General features: G+C 50.3%; 1 protein-coding gene across 1 annotated transcript; it reads right to left on the minus strand.

Moving 5' to 3' along the window:
• Nucleotides 1-431: 431 nt before the first annotated feature.
• Napsa (napsin A aspartic peptidase) lies at nucleotides 432-13029 on the minus strand. Its single transcript, XM_041658149.1, has 9 exons — nucleotides 12899-13029; nucleotides 4615-4750; nucleotides 4408-4531; nucleotides 4177-4295; nucleotides 3482-3681; nucleotides 1995-2117; nucleotides 1758-1902; nucleotides 1308-1406; nucleotides 432-693 (listed from the first exon to the last, which is right to left on the minus strand). Exons 1-9 carry the CDS (start codon nucleotides 12970-12972, stop codon nucleotides 454-456), a joined length of 1260 nt encoding a protein of 419 aa, XP_041514083.1. The 5' UTR covers nucleotides 12973-13029; the 3' UTR covers nucleotides 432-453.
• Nucleotides 13030-14238: the final 1209 nt, after the last annotated feature.

Genomic DNA, 14238 nt, shown 5'->3' on the forward strand with positions numbered 1-14238 from the left:
CCAGGGAGAGAATAGGACACACAAGGTCCGCAGAATGGTGACCTATCTCCTTAGAAAGAATCCTTTGCCGATTTCACCCCCACTGCCACCTGTCACCGTCATCGCGACTTGTCGCCTCCCACACTTGAGGTTGTGGCCGCCCTCGGCGGGAAGCCAACATAAAAAAGGACTACAAAGTCCATGATGCTCCGCGATGCATGGGCCTTTGACTACGGGCAGTTGGGAGCCAGAGGCTTCATGGAGATTGTTGTTCCGGGACCTCTGGCTGGCGCGCAGACTGCAGAATAGAATGTTTCTCTTCCCTCCCATCTCTTCCTAAACTCTAGAGGTCAGACATTCATTTCCCCTTCCCGAAAGTGACCAAAATGAGTTCCTTCAATGGAAAGTGATTTTTAAAAAAAAAAAAAAAACTGGAAAGAAGCATAGCCTTTGTAAGCCCTGTGTGCCTGTACCCTAAATGGGGCGTCCTCTGGGGAACTGCACCTGGGCAACCCTTCTTCCTGCCGGCCCGGTTGCACGAGACTGAGCACGCGCCAGACCCACGCGCGGGCCATTGGTTTTATCTCCTCGGTCGAAGACGGCCACATAGGGCCCCAAAAAGACGTCTCCGAGGATCCAGAGGGGTCCTGCAGGCTTCGGAACGTCCAAGGCTTGGAAGCCCAACAGGCAGAGGCCAACATCACTCTTAAGAATCTGTAAGGACATTGCGTGTCACTGGGATCCGGGTTTGATTGTCTCCTCTGCACCCAGAACAGAACAAGGAGTGTTTTTAGCTGGGCATGGTGCCACCTTCCAGTGATCCCATCGCTCGGGAGACTCAAGCAGGAGGATGGGGAGTTCAAGGCTGGCCTGGGCTAAACCCATTTTAAAAAAAAAAAAAGAAGAGAGGGGGGGGCTATGAAATGGCTCAGCTGGTAAAGGTGCTTGCTGCTGAGTCTGTCGACATGAGTTCAATCCTCCAACCCCCTCAGAGTAAGAGAAAAATCGATTCCTTCAAATTGTCTTCTGACTTCTATACATATGCTGTAGTCAAGTGTGCACACACAGAGAAAGTAAATAAAAATCTTTGAAATGGAGAAAAGAAAAAAAAGGCAAAATTCCGACTGAGTATGAAGGCACAGGCCTTTAATCCCAGCACTTGAGAAGGAGGCAGGAGAATCTCTGAGTTTGAGGTCAGTTCTGAGCCTGCCAAATCTACACAGTGAGACCCCCTTCCTCTCTAAAGGCAAAGTTCCTGTGTTAGTGTGCAGCCCCGTGAAGCAGAGCCCCATTTGGTGACTCTGATGTCACTATGGCAGTCGTCTTACCTTAATAACATAGTCCTGGCCTGTGAGGTTAAACCAGACTCCACCAAGGTGGAAGGAGACGGGGGGAAGCTCTGGGATCTTGGAACACTGGATGAGGTACTGCAGAAGAAGAAGAACGGTGAAGGTGGGCAGGTGGTTCCTGCTCTGCTCAAGTGTCTTGGGTGATCCCTAGTGCCCTAGATTACAGCTTGCATTGAGTGGTCAGGTGTTTAGAACCTCCTGTAGAAAGGCCTTGTTAGGTAGGTTTCTCCCATTAGGTCCAATTCTAGACTTTCTCTCCCACTCACCTGGAAAGCATGTTGGCTTCCCCCTATTTCCTCCCTCCCCATCTCTTGGACCTCTGGGTCTGCCTGCCTTCCTCGTTTACTTCCTTGTTACCTGTTTCCATCCTTTAGACAGCAGCTTCCCACCCAGAGTCTGCCACCCACGGGAACCAGGAGTGATCCTCACCTGCCCAGCCAGGAAGGGAAATCCCCCAATGGCCTTATTCAAGGCCCGGATCTCCTCTCTAGGTCCTGTGATTAGAGATGTGCCCGTGTCTAGGATGGCATCACAGCCCTGGGCACAGAGAGTCAGCCCTGTACCAACCTTCACACTGTGGAAAAGGATGGGGTAGGAGCTGTCGTCAGAGGCAGGGTCTGGCTGTTCAGACCCTCAGCTCCAGTCCCACGAGGCCAGGCTCCTTACCTCTCCATGTGGACCTGCCAGTAGGCAGGGACGGTGACTGGTATGAAAGTGAGGGGGGGTATGTAGTGGGCTGGGTCTGAGCCCCCCAGGACCAGCTCTCCTCCATCAGATCCCTCAGCATCTCTGCAGAGGCAAAGTGCAGAAGAGGCTGGGGTTTAGTTTGCTGGTCCCCGAGGTGGCCAGGAATAGGACGTTCTGTCATTTGGCTTCTAGGTAGGTATGGTAGCTAGTTTTATGACAACTTGACAGTAGCTAGAGTCACTGGAGAGGAGGGAACTTCAAGTGACAAAATACTTCAGTAAGAGTTGGCTGCATGCAGGCCTGGAAGGCATTTTCTTCATTAGTATTTCGTGTGGGAGGATACAGCCTATTGTGGGTGGTCTTGTGGTCCTGGTTCTGTAAGAAGGCAGGCTGAGCAAGCCATGCGGAGCATCCTGCCTCCGGGTCCTTTCTGTTTGAGTTCCTATCCTGCGTGTGGAAGTGTAAAACCCTTGCCTTGTAAAAGGCAAGTCAAACCCTTGCCTTGCAGGGAGGTTTTCGTCCTGGTGTTCCATCACCACAACAGTAACGTAACCAAGGCAATAGGCTGGAGGGTGTGGCAGGTCCTAAGGATGGGGGCTGGGACCAGGCAAGGATGGTCCTGAACTCCTGGTCCTGCACCACCATGCCTGGTACTGAAAGCTGATGCGTAATGGGTGATCCTGGCTCTCGGGAGGGCTCTCCAGTGGAGTGCGAGCTCTCTCTGGGGCGAAGTAAGGGTCCTTAAGTGGAGCACTTGTCAGATGCACATGGAATTTCCTGTTTGACTTCAGAGTCTGGGACTTTGTGGACCCACAGTTGAGTGTCACTGGCATGTCCTGAGCTGCCACTTAGGTGGTGGGGTTTCTCCTCATGTTTCTGTACTGGGTAAGCACTTTCCTGAATGCAGGACCACAGGACTTCCTGTGCTGATAGTGACACTTCCCGAAGGAGATTTTTGCGGGCTGGTGCTGTGAGTGCCCGTGTGCCCAGCCCAGCAACCACTATCTTGGGCACGATCAGGCTGTGCCTCTTGAAGGAGACCATCCCATCTGGGCTTGCTGTCTGTTTAATTCCCTCCTGGAAGGGTGAGGAGGGTCGTGAGACCCCCCCACCTGAGTACCCAGCTGCCCCCTCCCATACCACTCTGCCTCTATAGCGAGTGGCCTGGGAGAGGGTCTAGAGGATACAGACTGGGGAAGACTAGAGGAGGCACCATTTGCGGAGCTACAGGGAACTCACCATCCCCGCTGGGGAGAGATTTTAGGGGAGGAGCAGCCACGCCGCTGTGGGTAAACTCTCGTTTGTGCTCTGTAAGGGAGCTGAGTAAACTCATTGGTCCCCGAGAACTGTGGAGGGAGAGGGCCTAGATATCGGGACCTTAGGAAGACGGAATCTACCTCCTCCCAAGGGAAAGGGTTTTAGCAAGAGCTGGACTCTGAGGTATGGAGACAATTCCCACCCAATACCTGTTGAGGTAAAAGGAGAAGATGGGCTTCTCCAGCAGCCCCTGTTCCACCATCGAGTCCAGCGGAGGCTGAACTCCTCCCACAGACAGAGTTGGGAAACCGAGGCCCAGGATCCCATCAAAGCGAGCAAAAGCAAAGACCAGGCTGGGCTCCCACAGAGCCTCTCCAAAGGCCACAGAGGTACCCTGGATTCCCCCAATCTAGGAGTAAATTGAGGTGAGATCAGTTACTTCTAGAAAAACATTATCGGCCTATGTCTGAGGTCCTGCTTGGAGGCAATGGGAGCGTAATCTAGATGATCTGCATGAGAATCCCTGCGGCTTCCCAAGAAAACACACATCAGCCCCACCACTCCGGAGGGTCCACTTCCTCGGGGAGGCCACGCCTACTTGCAAAGAAAGCCTCTTGTCTTATTCAAAAGTCCCACCCCCTTTCTCGAGGCCCCGCCCATTCTCAAGAAGCCCCATCCTCTTGCTAAGGAGATCCCATCATCTTCTCTAGAAACCCTACCTCCTTTCATAGCTTTCTGAGAAGCTCTAACCCTTGCCCAGGAGCCGGTGCCCCTCATCCCATCCCTAGGAGACCCTACCTCCTCTCAAGAATCCCCTCCCCCTCTCCCATGAGGGCTTGCCTCTTCAAGCCCCTCCCTGAACCAGGTGGTGGTAGACCCTGGGTTCTGGGCTGAAGTCACCTACAGTCAGATTCTCCTGGCTCAGGATTCCGTTCAGCCGCCCAGTCCCGTACTGAATGGCAAACTTGGTTCCATTGGGCCGAAAGGAGCTGGAAGCCTTGGGGTTGAAACGATGGTGAAACCCTAATTCGGGAGAAAAGACAGGTGTCACTCAGGGGATGGGAGACTCAGCACCTGGGAGGGCAGCCAAGGAGATACCGAGGCTGAGCCCCTCTTCTTCCTCAGGGGAGCTTACAGCAGGGCAAACTGAAGAAATGACATCTCGAGGAGGGCACCCAGAGATTTGAAGAGCCCGTGTCGAAGACAACTGTGAAGTTCTGAGGGGGCGTCCCCAAACCAATGGCTCCAAAATACTGCGTCTGGTGGCACAAGAGGACACACGATAAAGGAAGAGCACCGGGTACTCCACCGCAAGGGCAGGAACACGGGAGCCGCGACTCACGTTCATGAACTTGGACAGAGGCACAAAGGTGGGCTCGTCACCAGAGGTGGCGGTCCTAGGAGGCTCTGCTGGCTGTCCCCATCCACTCAGTGGGCTTAAGATCCTGTGTGCAGGGTGGACTCGGCGAAGAGGGACTCTAGAGAGTGAGGAAATTTGGACATTGAAAAAGCCATGCATCTAGGAGACCTTCCTGGGGTAGATACCCTCCATAGCACCTGTCCCCAGGTTCTGTAATATTGACCAAAGAGTGAGTATTACACAGTGACCAAGGCGTGCTGCTGAGGGCAGCTTCATGGCGCAACAAGAGAAAGCCATCGCCAGGGTACACACTCAAAGGCCTACCGCTATCCTGATTCTTTAAGCTGTTCTCCTGGGACCACCAATCCCAGAGAGTTTCAAAGATTGCCAAAAAAGAAAGAAAGAAGGGAGGGAGGGAGGGAGGGAGGGAGGGAGGGAGGGAGGGAGGGAAGGGAAGGGAGGGAGAGAAGGGAGGGAGAGAAGGGAGGGAGAAAAGGGAGGGAGAGAAGGGAGGGAGAAAAGGGCCGGATGGTGGTGGTGCACACCTGTAACCCTAGCACTTGGAAGACAGAGACAGGTAGAGCTCTGTGAGTTCGAGGCCAACCTGGTCTACAAGAGTTAGTTCTAGGACAGGCTCCAAAGCCTGTCTCAAAAAAAGAAAAGAAAAAAGAAAGAAAGAAAGAAAGAGAGGGGAAGGCGAAGCTGGAGAGATGGTTTTCAGTGATTAAGAACCATTGGGAGTTAGCAGAGAACCTGAGATCAGTTCCCAATATCCATACTGGGAGGTTCTCAGTCATCTAGAACTCCAGTTTCAAGAGACCCAACGCCCACTTCTGGCCTCCACCAGCACTGAATTTACCTGCACACACACACACACACACACACACACACACACAATTAAAAATAACGATTTTAGGTGTATATATAAAATATTGTAGGCCAGGCAGCAGTGGTGTATGCCTTTAATCCCAGTACTCAGGAGGGAGGCAATGGATCTCTCTTAGTTGAGGCCAATCTGATCTACAGAGCGAATTCCAGAACCACCTAAATAGAGAATCCCTGTCTCCAAAAAACAAAAACCAAAAAAAGTATATATAAACTATCAAAAATAAATAGATAGGGGTTGGAGAGATGGCTCAGCGGTTAAGAGGACTTGCTGTTCTTCCTCAGGTCGTGAGTTCAATTTCCAGCAACCACATGGTGGGTCACAACCATCTGTAATGAGATCTGGCACCCTCTTCTGGTGTGTCAGCATACATGGAGGCAGAATGTTGTATACATAATAAATAAATCTTTTAAAAAATAAAAATAAATATATAAAATATTTAAATTACACATAAACTTAGAAGGAAGTAAGCTGTAATTTGTTCTGACAGAAGAAACAAAAAAGGAAACCCTGATTTGACATTACATTTACAATTTTTTTTGAGATTTAAAGAACTTTATTTTACGTGTATGGGTGTTTTGTGTGCACTCTGTGCATGTCTGGTGCCTGCAGAGGCCAGAAGATGCTATCAGATCCCTTCTAACTAAAGTTTCAGACAGTTGCTAGCTGCCATGGGATGCTGGAATCAGATCTGGGTCCTTTGGAGAAGCAGTCAGTACATTTAACCACTGAGCCATCTCTCCAGACTTTCATTGACAATTCTTTATGTGGACCTTGGCAGGGGATGGGGTAGGGAGCTAAAAACCTGTCATCATGCTGTGAATTCTCGGCCACTTCATGATGGTGGGACTCTGTTTCCCACACTTGGGGATGCAGGATATCAATGCTGTGAATTCTCGGCCACTTCATGCATGATGGTGGGACTCTGTTTCCCACACCTGGGGATACAGGATATCAATGCCAGAGCCTAATTTCACCCTTCGTGGCAAAATAAATCACAAAAGTGGCAAAGACTTGATGGGAAAGTTCTAAGGAAATAGAAGTCAGTACGACCCAATTGAGAAGAGGGAGGCTTTCCCAAGCAGGACAGCATGCAGCATACGGATAAGAGACTATAGATTACAGTTCCAGCTGCAAAGATGGCTCAGTGGGGAAAGGCGCTTGCTGCCAAGCCTGAGGACTTGGAGTATAATTCTCCAGACCTACATGGTGGAAGGAGAGAACTGATTTCTGCAAGCTGTCCTCAAATGCAGCAAATGCACACCCATACACGGTGCACACATACACAGTGCATGCGCACACAGTGCACACACAGTGCACACGCACACACGGTGCACACACGGTGCACACGCACACACGGTGCACACACGGTGCACACGCACACACGGTGCACACACGGTGCACACGCACACATGGTGCACACACGGTGCACACGCACACATAGTGCACACACACAGTGCACACACACGGTGCACACACGGTGCACACGCACACACAGTGCACACACGGTGCAATGCACACAGTGCACATGCACACCACACACAGCGCACACGCACGCATGGTGCACACACACAGTGCACACGCACACATGGTGCACACGCACAGTGCACACACGGTGCACACGCACACACAGTGCACACACGGTGCAATGCACACAGTGCACATGCACACCACACACGGCGCACACACACGCATGGTGCACATGCACACAGTGCACATACATGGTACACACACACATGTGCACACGCACACAGTGCACACAGCAAACACAGTGCACACACTATTTACAAAAGAATATAAAAGAAGAAAATAAAATTGATTTGTGGGTGGTCTTTTTATTTGTTTGTTTATTTTGAGATTAGGTCTCACTCTGTAGCCCTGGCTGTCCTGGAACTCACTATGCAGACCAAACTGAACTTGAACTCACAGAGATCCCCCTGCTTCTGCTTCTAGAGTGCTGGAATTAGAGGTGTGTGCCACCACTGCCAGGCCAAGATTTATTTATTTTTATGTGTATCAGATGTTTTGCCGGCATGTTTGTCTGTGTGAGTGTGCTAGATCCCCTGGAACTGGAGTTACAGACATTGTGAGCTGTCATGTGGGTGCTGGGAACTGAACTGGAGTCCTCTGGAAGAGCAGCCAGTGCTCTGAGCCATCTCTCCAGCCCAAAAATTTAGATTTTTTAAAAGATGAATATTTTTTTAAAAGATTTATTTATTTCTTATATATGCAGCGTTCTGCTTGCATGTATGCAATGTGCCAGAAGGAGGCACCAGGTGTCATTACAGATGGTTGTGAGCCATTATGTGGGTCCTGGGAATTGAACTCAGGACCTTGGGAAGAACTGTCAGTACTCTTAACCTCTGAGCCATCTCCCAGCTCAACGATGAATTTATTTTTTATTTTTTATTTTTGGTTTTTTGAGACAGGGTTTCTCTGTAGCTTTGGTGCCTGTCCCGGAACTAGCTCTTGTAGACCAGGCTGGCCTCGAACTCCCAGAGATCTGCCTGCCTCTGTCTCCTGAGTGCTGGGATTAAAGGCATGAGTTCACCTGGCAACGATGAATATTTTTAAAAGTAAAAAGAGGTCTTGAGAAATGGCTTGGAGGTAGAGTGCTGTTGAGTATTCCTTTACACCATGTGAATATATGTTGCTGTGATTGGTTTAATAAAGAAGGTGACTGGCCAATAGCTGGACAGAATAAGGTTAGGCAGGAGATCCAGACTAGGAGAATGCTGGGAGGAAGAAGGGAGTCTGGACTCACCTGCCAGATGCAGAGGGAGCAGGAGATGAATGTACCATGCTAATAAAGGTACCACCATGTGGCAGAGCATAAATAAGGAATATGGGTTAACTTAAAATATAAGAGCAGGTTAGTAAGAAGCCCGCGCTATTGGCCAAGTATTTGTAATTATATAAGCCTCGGGGTGTTTATTTGAGAGCGGCTGGGGGTCAGGAAAACTTCGCCTACAGTAAAGCATCTGCCTAGAATTCCCCAGTGAGGGACTGGGGATGTGACTCAGTGGTAGAGCCCTGCCTAGAATCCCCCAGTGAGGGGCTGGGTGTGGCTTAGTGGTAGAGCCCTGCCTAGAATCCCCCAGTGAGGGGCTGGGTGTGGCTTAGTGGTAGAGCCCTGCCTAGAATCCCCCAGTGAGGGCTGGAGTGTGACTTAATGGTAGAATATTTGGCTAACAAGCACAAGACTGCAGGTGCAGTCTTCAGTACCACAAAGGGAGAGTAAAAAGATATCAAAAAAGGAAGTAAAGGAGGCAAAAAAGAAGGAAGAAGACTCTAGACATAACTTTTAACCCAACAACCATAACTTCCCCTTCAATAATGTACAAGAAGATCTGCTTAGCAAGGACAGGTCTGACTGGAGAAGGGGCAGGTGGAGCCCAGCTCTTCTGTGAAGCATATGCAGACGAGACCCAGCTCCACCACGACGAAAGGGGAAGCAGCTCGCGCCATCAGCGCTCCTCAGAGTTTCAACATGAAGCGTGGTCCATTCGAGCAGTGGTATTGGGCACACTTTTCTTTCTATGTGGGCAGTGGGTAGTGGGGAGGGAAACCCAGTTTTGCTATGTAGCCCTTGATGGCTTCCAACTTGTAGCAATCCTCCTGCCTCTGCCTCCAAGTGGTGGCAGTATCCTGTAAAGGCTTTGCCTGTCCTTAGCCTCTGTCATAAACAACTGTGGTGTTGAGAATTTCTAATCCATATACAATCTCTGATATGAGAGGATTGCCATGAGTTCCAAACCACCCTGGCCTACAGAATAAGACTATTTAAAAAAATCATGGCTAAAGAGGTGGCTCAGCTGGCAAGAACATTATTGCTCTTCCAGAAGACCCAGGTTTGATCCCAGTACCCGCATGGTGGCTTGTAACCATCTATGCTTCCAGTTTCATGGAATCCAAGGCCCTCGTCTGGTCTCTGTAGGCATCAGGAATGTACACAGAACACATACTTACATGCAGGCATATGCCGGCTACTTTTATAACAACCTGACACAGTTGGAGTCATTTTGAAAGAGAGAGTCTCAATGGAGAAAACACCTTTACCAGATCGACCTGTGGGTAAGACTTTGTGCATTTTTTGATGTGAGAAGAACCAGCTCACCATAGGAAATGCCACCTCTAGACAGGTGGTCCTGGGTTGTATAAGCAAACAGATTGACGGAGCTGGAGAGATGGCTCAGTGGTTAAGAGCACTGGCTGCTCTTCCAGAGGACCCTGGTTCGATTCCCAGCACCCACATGGCAGCTCACAACCGTCTGTAACTCTGGCTCCAGGGGAACCAACACTAATGGACATAAAACAAAAATAAATAGTTTTTAAAAAAGAAATAGAGAAAGAAAGAAATCAGGTTGAGTAAGCCAAGAGGAGCAAGCAGTGATCTTCCACGGCTTTTGTTCAGTTCCTGCCTCCAGTTCCTGCCTTGTTTTCCTCGGTGCCAAGCCTTGACCTGAGCAGTTGTAAAGCTGAAATCAACCCTTTTCTTTCCAAGGTGCTTTGGCCGTGATATTTTATCACACAATAGAAACCCTAACTAAGATAGAAGTCTGTGCCGGGTTCAAGGGCATGCCTGGGACTTGTGTTTGGGGAAGGATGGTGGTGGCATTTGGACTTTGGGCTGAGGAAGCTGTTGAATGCTCAGAGCTCAGTGGGCTGTTAGGCAGGAACTTGGAAGCTAAGCATGTTGAAAGCAAGGCAGACTATACACATCTGGCTTAGGCAGTGGTGGCACACACCTTCAATCCCAGCACTCGGGAGGCAGAGGCCAGCCTGGTCTACAGAGTGAGTTTCAGGAGAGCCACACAGAGAAGAAACCCTGTTTCAAAAAGCCAAACCAAGCCAAAACAAAACAAGAAACTCTGTCAAGGTAATTTATGTGATAAATTAAGAACCTTGAAGCTTCGCTTTGCTGAGACAATGAATGCTGGTTAGCTGGAGCTGAGAAACTAGCAGTAACTGAAAAGACACCAGGGTCCAGCATGGTAGTGTATACCTTTAATCCCAGCGGAGACTGAGTATCACGCAGGCAGATCACAGCAAATTCAATGCCAGCCTGGTCTACATAGAGAGTTCCAGACCCTATTAAAGATGAGGAAGAGGAGGAAGAAGAAGAGAAAGAAACAGCATCCCTGGGGTGAAATCTTCTGGGAAATGCTTCCTCAAGTTCAACACATAGAAGCTGTGGTCCAGAGGGATGTGCGGATGTACCTTGTGCTGCTCACCAGACTTAGCCATGTGGTGCTGGGTTTAAAGGCAATGAGGAGTCGCGAGGCTGCGGCGAGGCTCTGGGAGCAGCTGGAGGAGGCTACTGGTGAAGCTGCAGCCTCAGTTGCGCTCCAAGCCCCAGGACTGAAGGTTAAAAATCAGGTTAAAAGGGGTTAGGGATGTGACTCGGTTGATAGAGTTCACCTACCATACAGGAAGTCCTAACTTCCACTCCCATGACCGCATAAATCAGGCAAGGTGGTGCACACACCTGTAACGGTTGAGGCAGGAGACCCAGGAGCTCAGCCTTGCCTATATAGCCAGTTAGGGCTAGTCTGGACTACGTGGGACCTCAGAAAGAGGAAGGGAGGGAGGGAGGGAGGAAGGAAGAGAGGGAGGGGAGGGAGGAAAGGAGGGAGAGAGAGAGAGGAGGGGGGGGGAGAGAGAGAAGAAATCAGCATCAGCACTGGCGAGATGGCCCTCTCAGAGGGCAAAGGTCCTGCTGCCAAGTCTCATGACCTGAGCTCAATCCTAGGACCTGTAAGGCAGGAGAGAACCTGTTCCTGAAACATGTCCCCTGACTTCCACACAAGTGCTGTGAATACACACAAACTCCACAACATAATGAACAGATTTTTTAAAGAAAGCAAACAAAACCCAAAGCAGGTTAATGGAGCCAGGCATGGTAGCCCTCTGGCCATTGCTCACCCTGGCACCCCACCCAGGCCCGTGAAGAGGCCTGGAGAGGCCCAGAGTGTCTTGAGCCTGACAGAAATGCTTTCTGGAACGGTGCCCCCATCAAGAGCTGGGAGGTGGTAAAAGCAAACAAGGGGAGAAGTTGAGAGAAGAATCAGAGACAAGGTGTTGGGGGTCGCTCATGGGGAGACCTTCCTGGAACAGGCATGCTTAGAAGTGAGAATCTGGGGTATCGAAGTTTCCAGACCACAGACATGGTCTTCAAGAATGGAGGGAAAGTCAGAGGGCCTGAGTCTTAAAGCCAGACCACCAGGGCTCAGGTCCAAGGAACCTCCTCACAAAATGTATCCTGATTGGATAAGGAGAGGTCTCCAGTCCTGGTCCTTGGGACCAGAGTTGTTTTGCCTTGTGGTGCTGGGCATTGAATGGACGCCCTGGTGTTTCCTAGACAAGTGTGTCACCCCTGAACCACCTCCGTAGCTCTTGGTGTCTGGACACAGTGTCTCTATACCCTTGAACTCAACTTCCTACCTCAGCTTCCCCGAATGCTGGGCCACTCCACCCCACCTAGCCAAATGAATATCTTGGATTTAAAACTTGGCCCATACCTTGGCCAAGTTTTAATCTCAGCACTTGGCCATACTTTAATCTCAGCACTTGAGAGATAGAGGCAGAAGGAGCTCTATGAGTTCAAGGCCAGCCTGTTTTACAATAGTGAGTTCTAGTAGTAACACCCTGTCTTTAAGAAAAACGTGGGGGGCAGCCGGGTGGTGGTGGAGCGTGCCCACAGTCCCAGCACTCGGGAGGCAGAGACAGGCTCTGTGAGTTCGAGACCAGCCTGGTCTACAGATCAAGCTCCAGGACAGGCTCCAAAGCTACAGAGGAACCTTGTGTTGAAAAACAAGCAAGCAAACAAGACATGTGGCACTGTGGCTAAGGATGTGGCTGAGTGGGTACGGTTCTTGCGTAGCACAAAACCCCAGGTTCCCTTCCCGGGACTTTCAGCACTGGGGAGGTGGAAGCAACAGAACCCGGAGTTCAACATGGGGAGTTTGAGGTCAGCCTGGACTACATGAGACCCAGTCTGGCCAAAAACAAACCGAACAAACAAAAAATGTGGGGTATTAGGAAATATGCTAAATTTCTCAGAGTGAAGACCGCAGTTTGAGAGTTGAGAAACGGAGTCTTTAAGATGGACCAGGGGATAAGGAACCTGGCCGCCAGATCTCACAACCTGAATCTGAGCTGGATTCACAGGACCTATTCGTTGTCCCCTAACCTCCCTGCACACGCCACCACAGACAGACAGACAGACAGACCCCCCCCCCCCCCCCCACACACACACACAAGTTTAAAAAGGAGAAAAGTCTGGGAACTTTGAAAAAAGAATTCGGATTCTTGGTGCACCCAGGCTAAAGGGCAAGTGGTAGGAATCTGTCAGGAGTGAGGTGGGGGGGATCTCCATACCGGATCAGCGTGGCCCCTGCAGGCTCCAAACTCCTCAGTAACAGCAGGCACAGTAGCATCCATGGCGGCGACATCTCTGGGGACTGAGACTAGCTAGGCCAAGATGTCCTGCAGCCCCTTTCTTCCTCTTGAGACTCCACCCTGTCCACGTCCCACCACCCGTGTGAGGTGTGTGTGTGTGTGTGTGTGTGTGTGTGTGTGTGTGTGCGTGTGTGTGAAGTCCTTCAGCAGCAGGTGGCACGGGGACCAGAACCTGACTATTTAAGATGTGTGCTGTTTGACTTGCACTTTTGGAAGGAGTGGTGAGGGCAGACGCAGCACCCACCCCTTTCCTGCACCTCTATGGCTTCTACTTTTGTCTTTCAGTTCACTTTTCTGAGACTCATTAACCACAGATTTTCTTGAGCAAGAAGAAGGGACTGAAATGTAAGCGGTCCGGGCCGGTTACAACAGAAACACGCTGTTGTGGGTTGGTGGCCCTGCCAGCCTCTCAGGGTGCCCACTCTTTCTAATCTTCTTTTTTGGTTTTGTTTGTTGAGTTTTTTTTTTTTTTTTGAGAAGGGGCTTCTCTCTCTTTGATATTTTAATTAATTAATATTAATTAATTTGTGTGTGTGCCCACATACCTCAGAATGGATTCAGAGGTCAGAGGACAACTTGTAGGGGTCAGTTCCCTCCTTCCACATGGTGGGTGCAGGGATCAAACCCAGGTCCACAGGTTTTGTGGCAAGAGTCTTCACCTGCTCAGTCATCTCCCCAGCCCTCTTTATCTTTTGAAACAAGATCCCATAATGTTGCTAAGCTCAAGTGATTCTCTTATCAGCAGAGCAAGTGTTCTCTAGAGCAGTGGTCCTCAACCCCGGCATTGCAGTCCTTCTGGGGGTCGCACATCAGAAACTTATGTTATGATTCGTAACAGTAGCAAAATTACAGCTATGGAGTAGCAACAAAATAACTGGATGGTGGAGATCACCACATTGTATTAAAGGGACGCAGCACTAGGAAGGTTGAGAACCACAGCTGTAAAGTCTCTGGACTGAAAATGCATTCAGCAGGACTTGGGAGATACACTTGCAATCCAGGTGTGAGGACCTGAGTTCCTCCCCACACTGGGTTGTGGAGCAATTCTGGTCCTGGGGAACACAACTATGTCATGGGGACCCCTGGGGAACACAGCTAGGTCATGGGGGATCCTGGGGAACACAGCTAGACATGGGGGTCTGGGGAACACAGCTAGACATGGGGGGTCCTGGGGAACACAGCTAGACATGGGGGCCCTGGGGAACACAGCTAGACATGGGGGGTCCTGGGGAATACAGCTAGACATGGGGGCCCTGGGG

This window comes from Microtus oregoni, unplaced genomic scaffold, assembly GCF_018167655.1.
Source record: "Microtus oregoni isolate MIOR12 unplaced genomic scaffold, Mior012 000000F_ref0000247, whole genome shotgun sequence".
NCBI lineage: Eukaryota > Metazoa > Chordata > Mammalia > Rodentia > Cricetidae > Microtus > Microtus oregoni.

Bases quoted from the DNA above. Each gene is read 5' to 3' on its own strand.
- Napsa (XM_041658149.1), bottom strand. From the start codon at position 12,972: ATGTCGCCGCCATGGATGCTACTGTGCCTGCTGTTACTGAGGAGTTTG. The intron at 4,532-4,614 runs GTGAGTCGCGGC...TTGTGCCACCAG, and splicing joins CTCTGTCCAAGTTCATGAAC to ACGCAGTATTTTGGAGCCAT. The intron at 694-1,307 runs GTAAGACGACTG...ATGTCCTTACAG, and splicing joins GCCAGGACTATGTTATTAAG to ATTCTTAAGAGTGATGTTGG.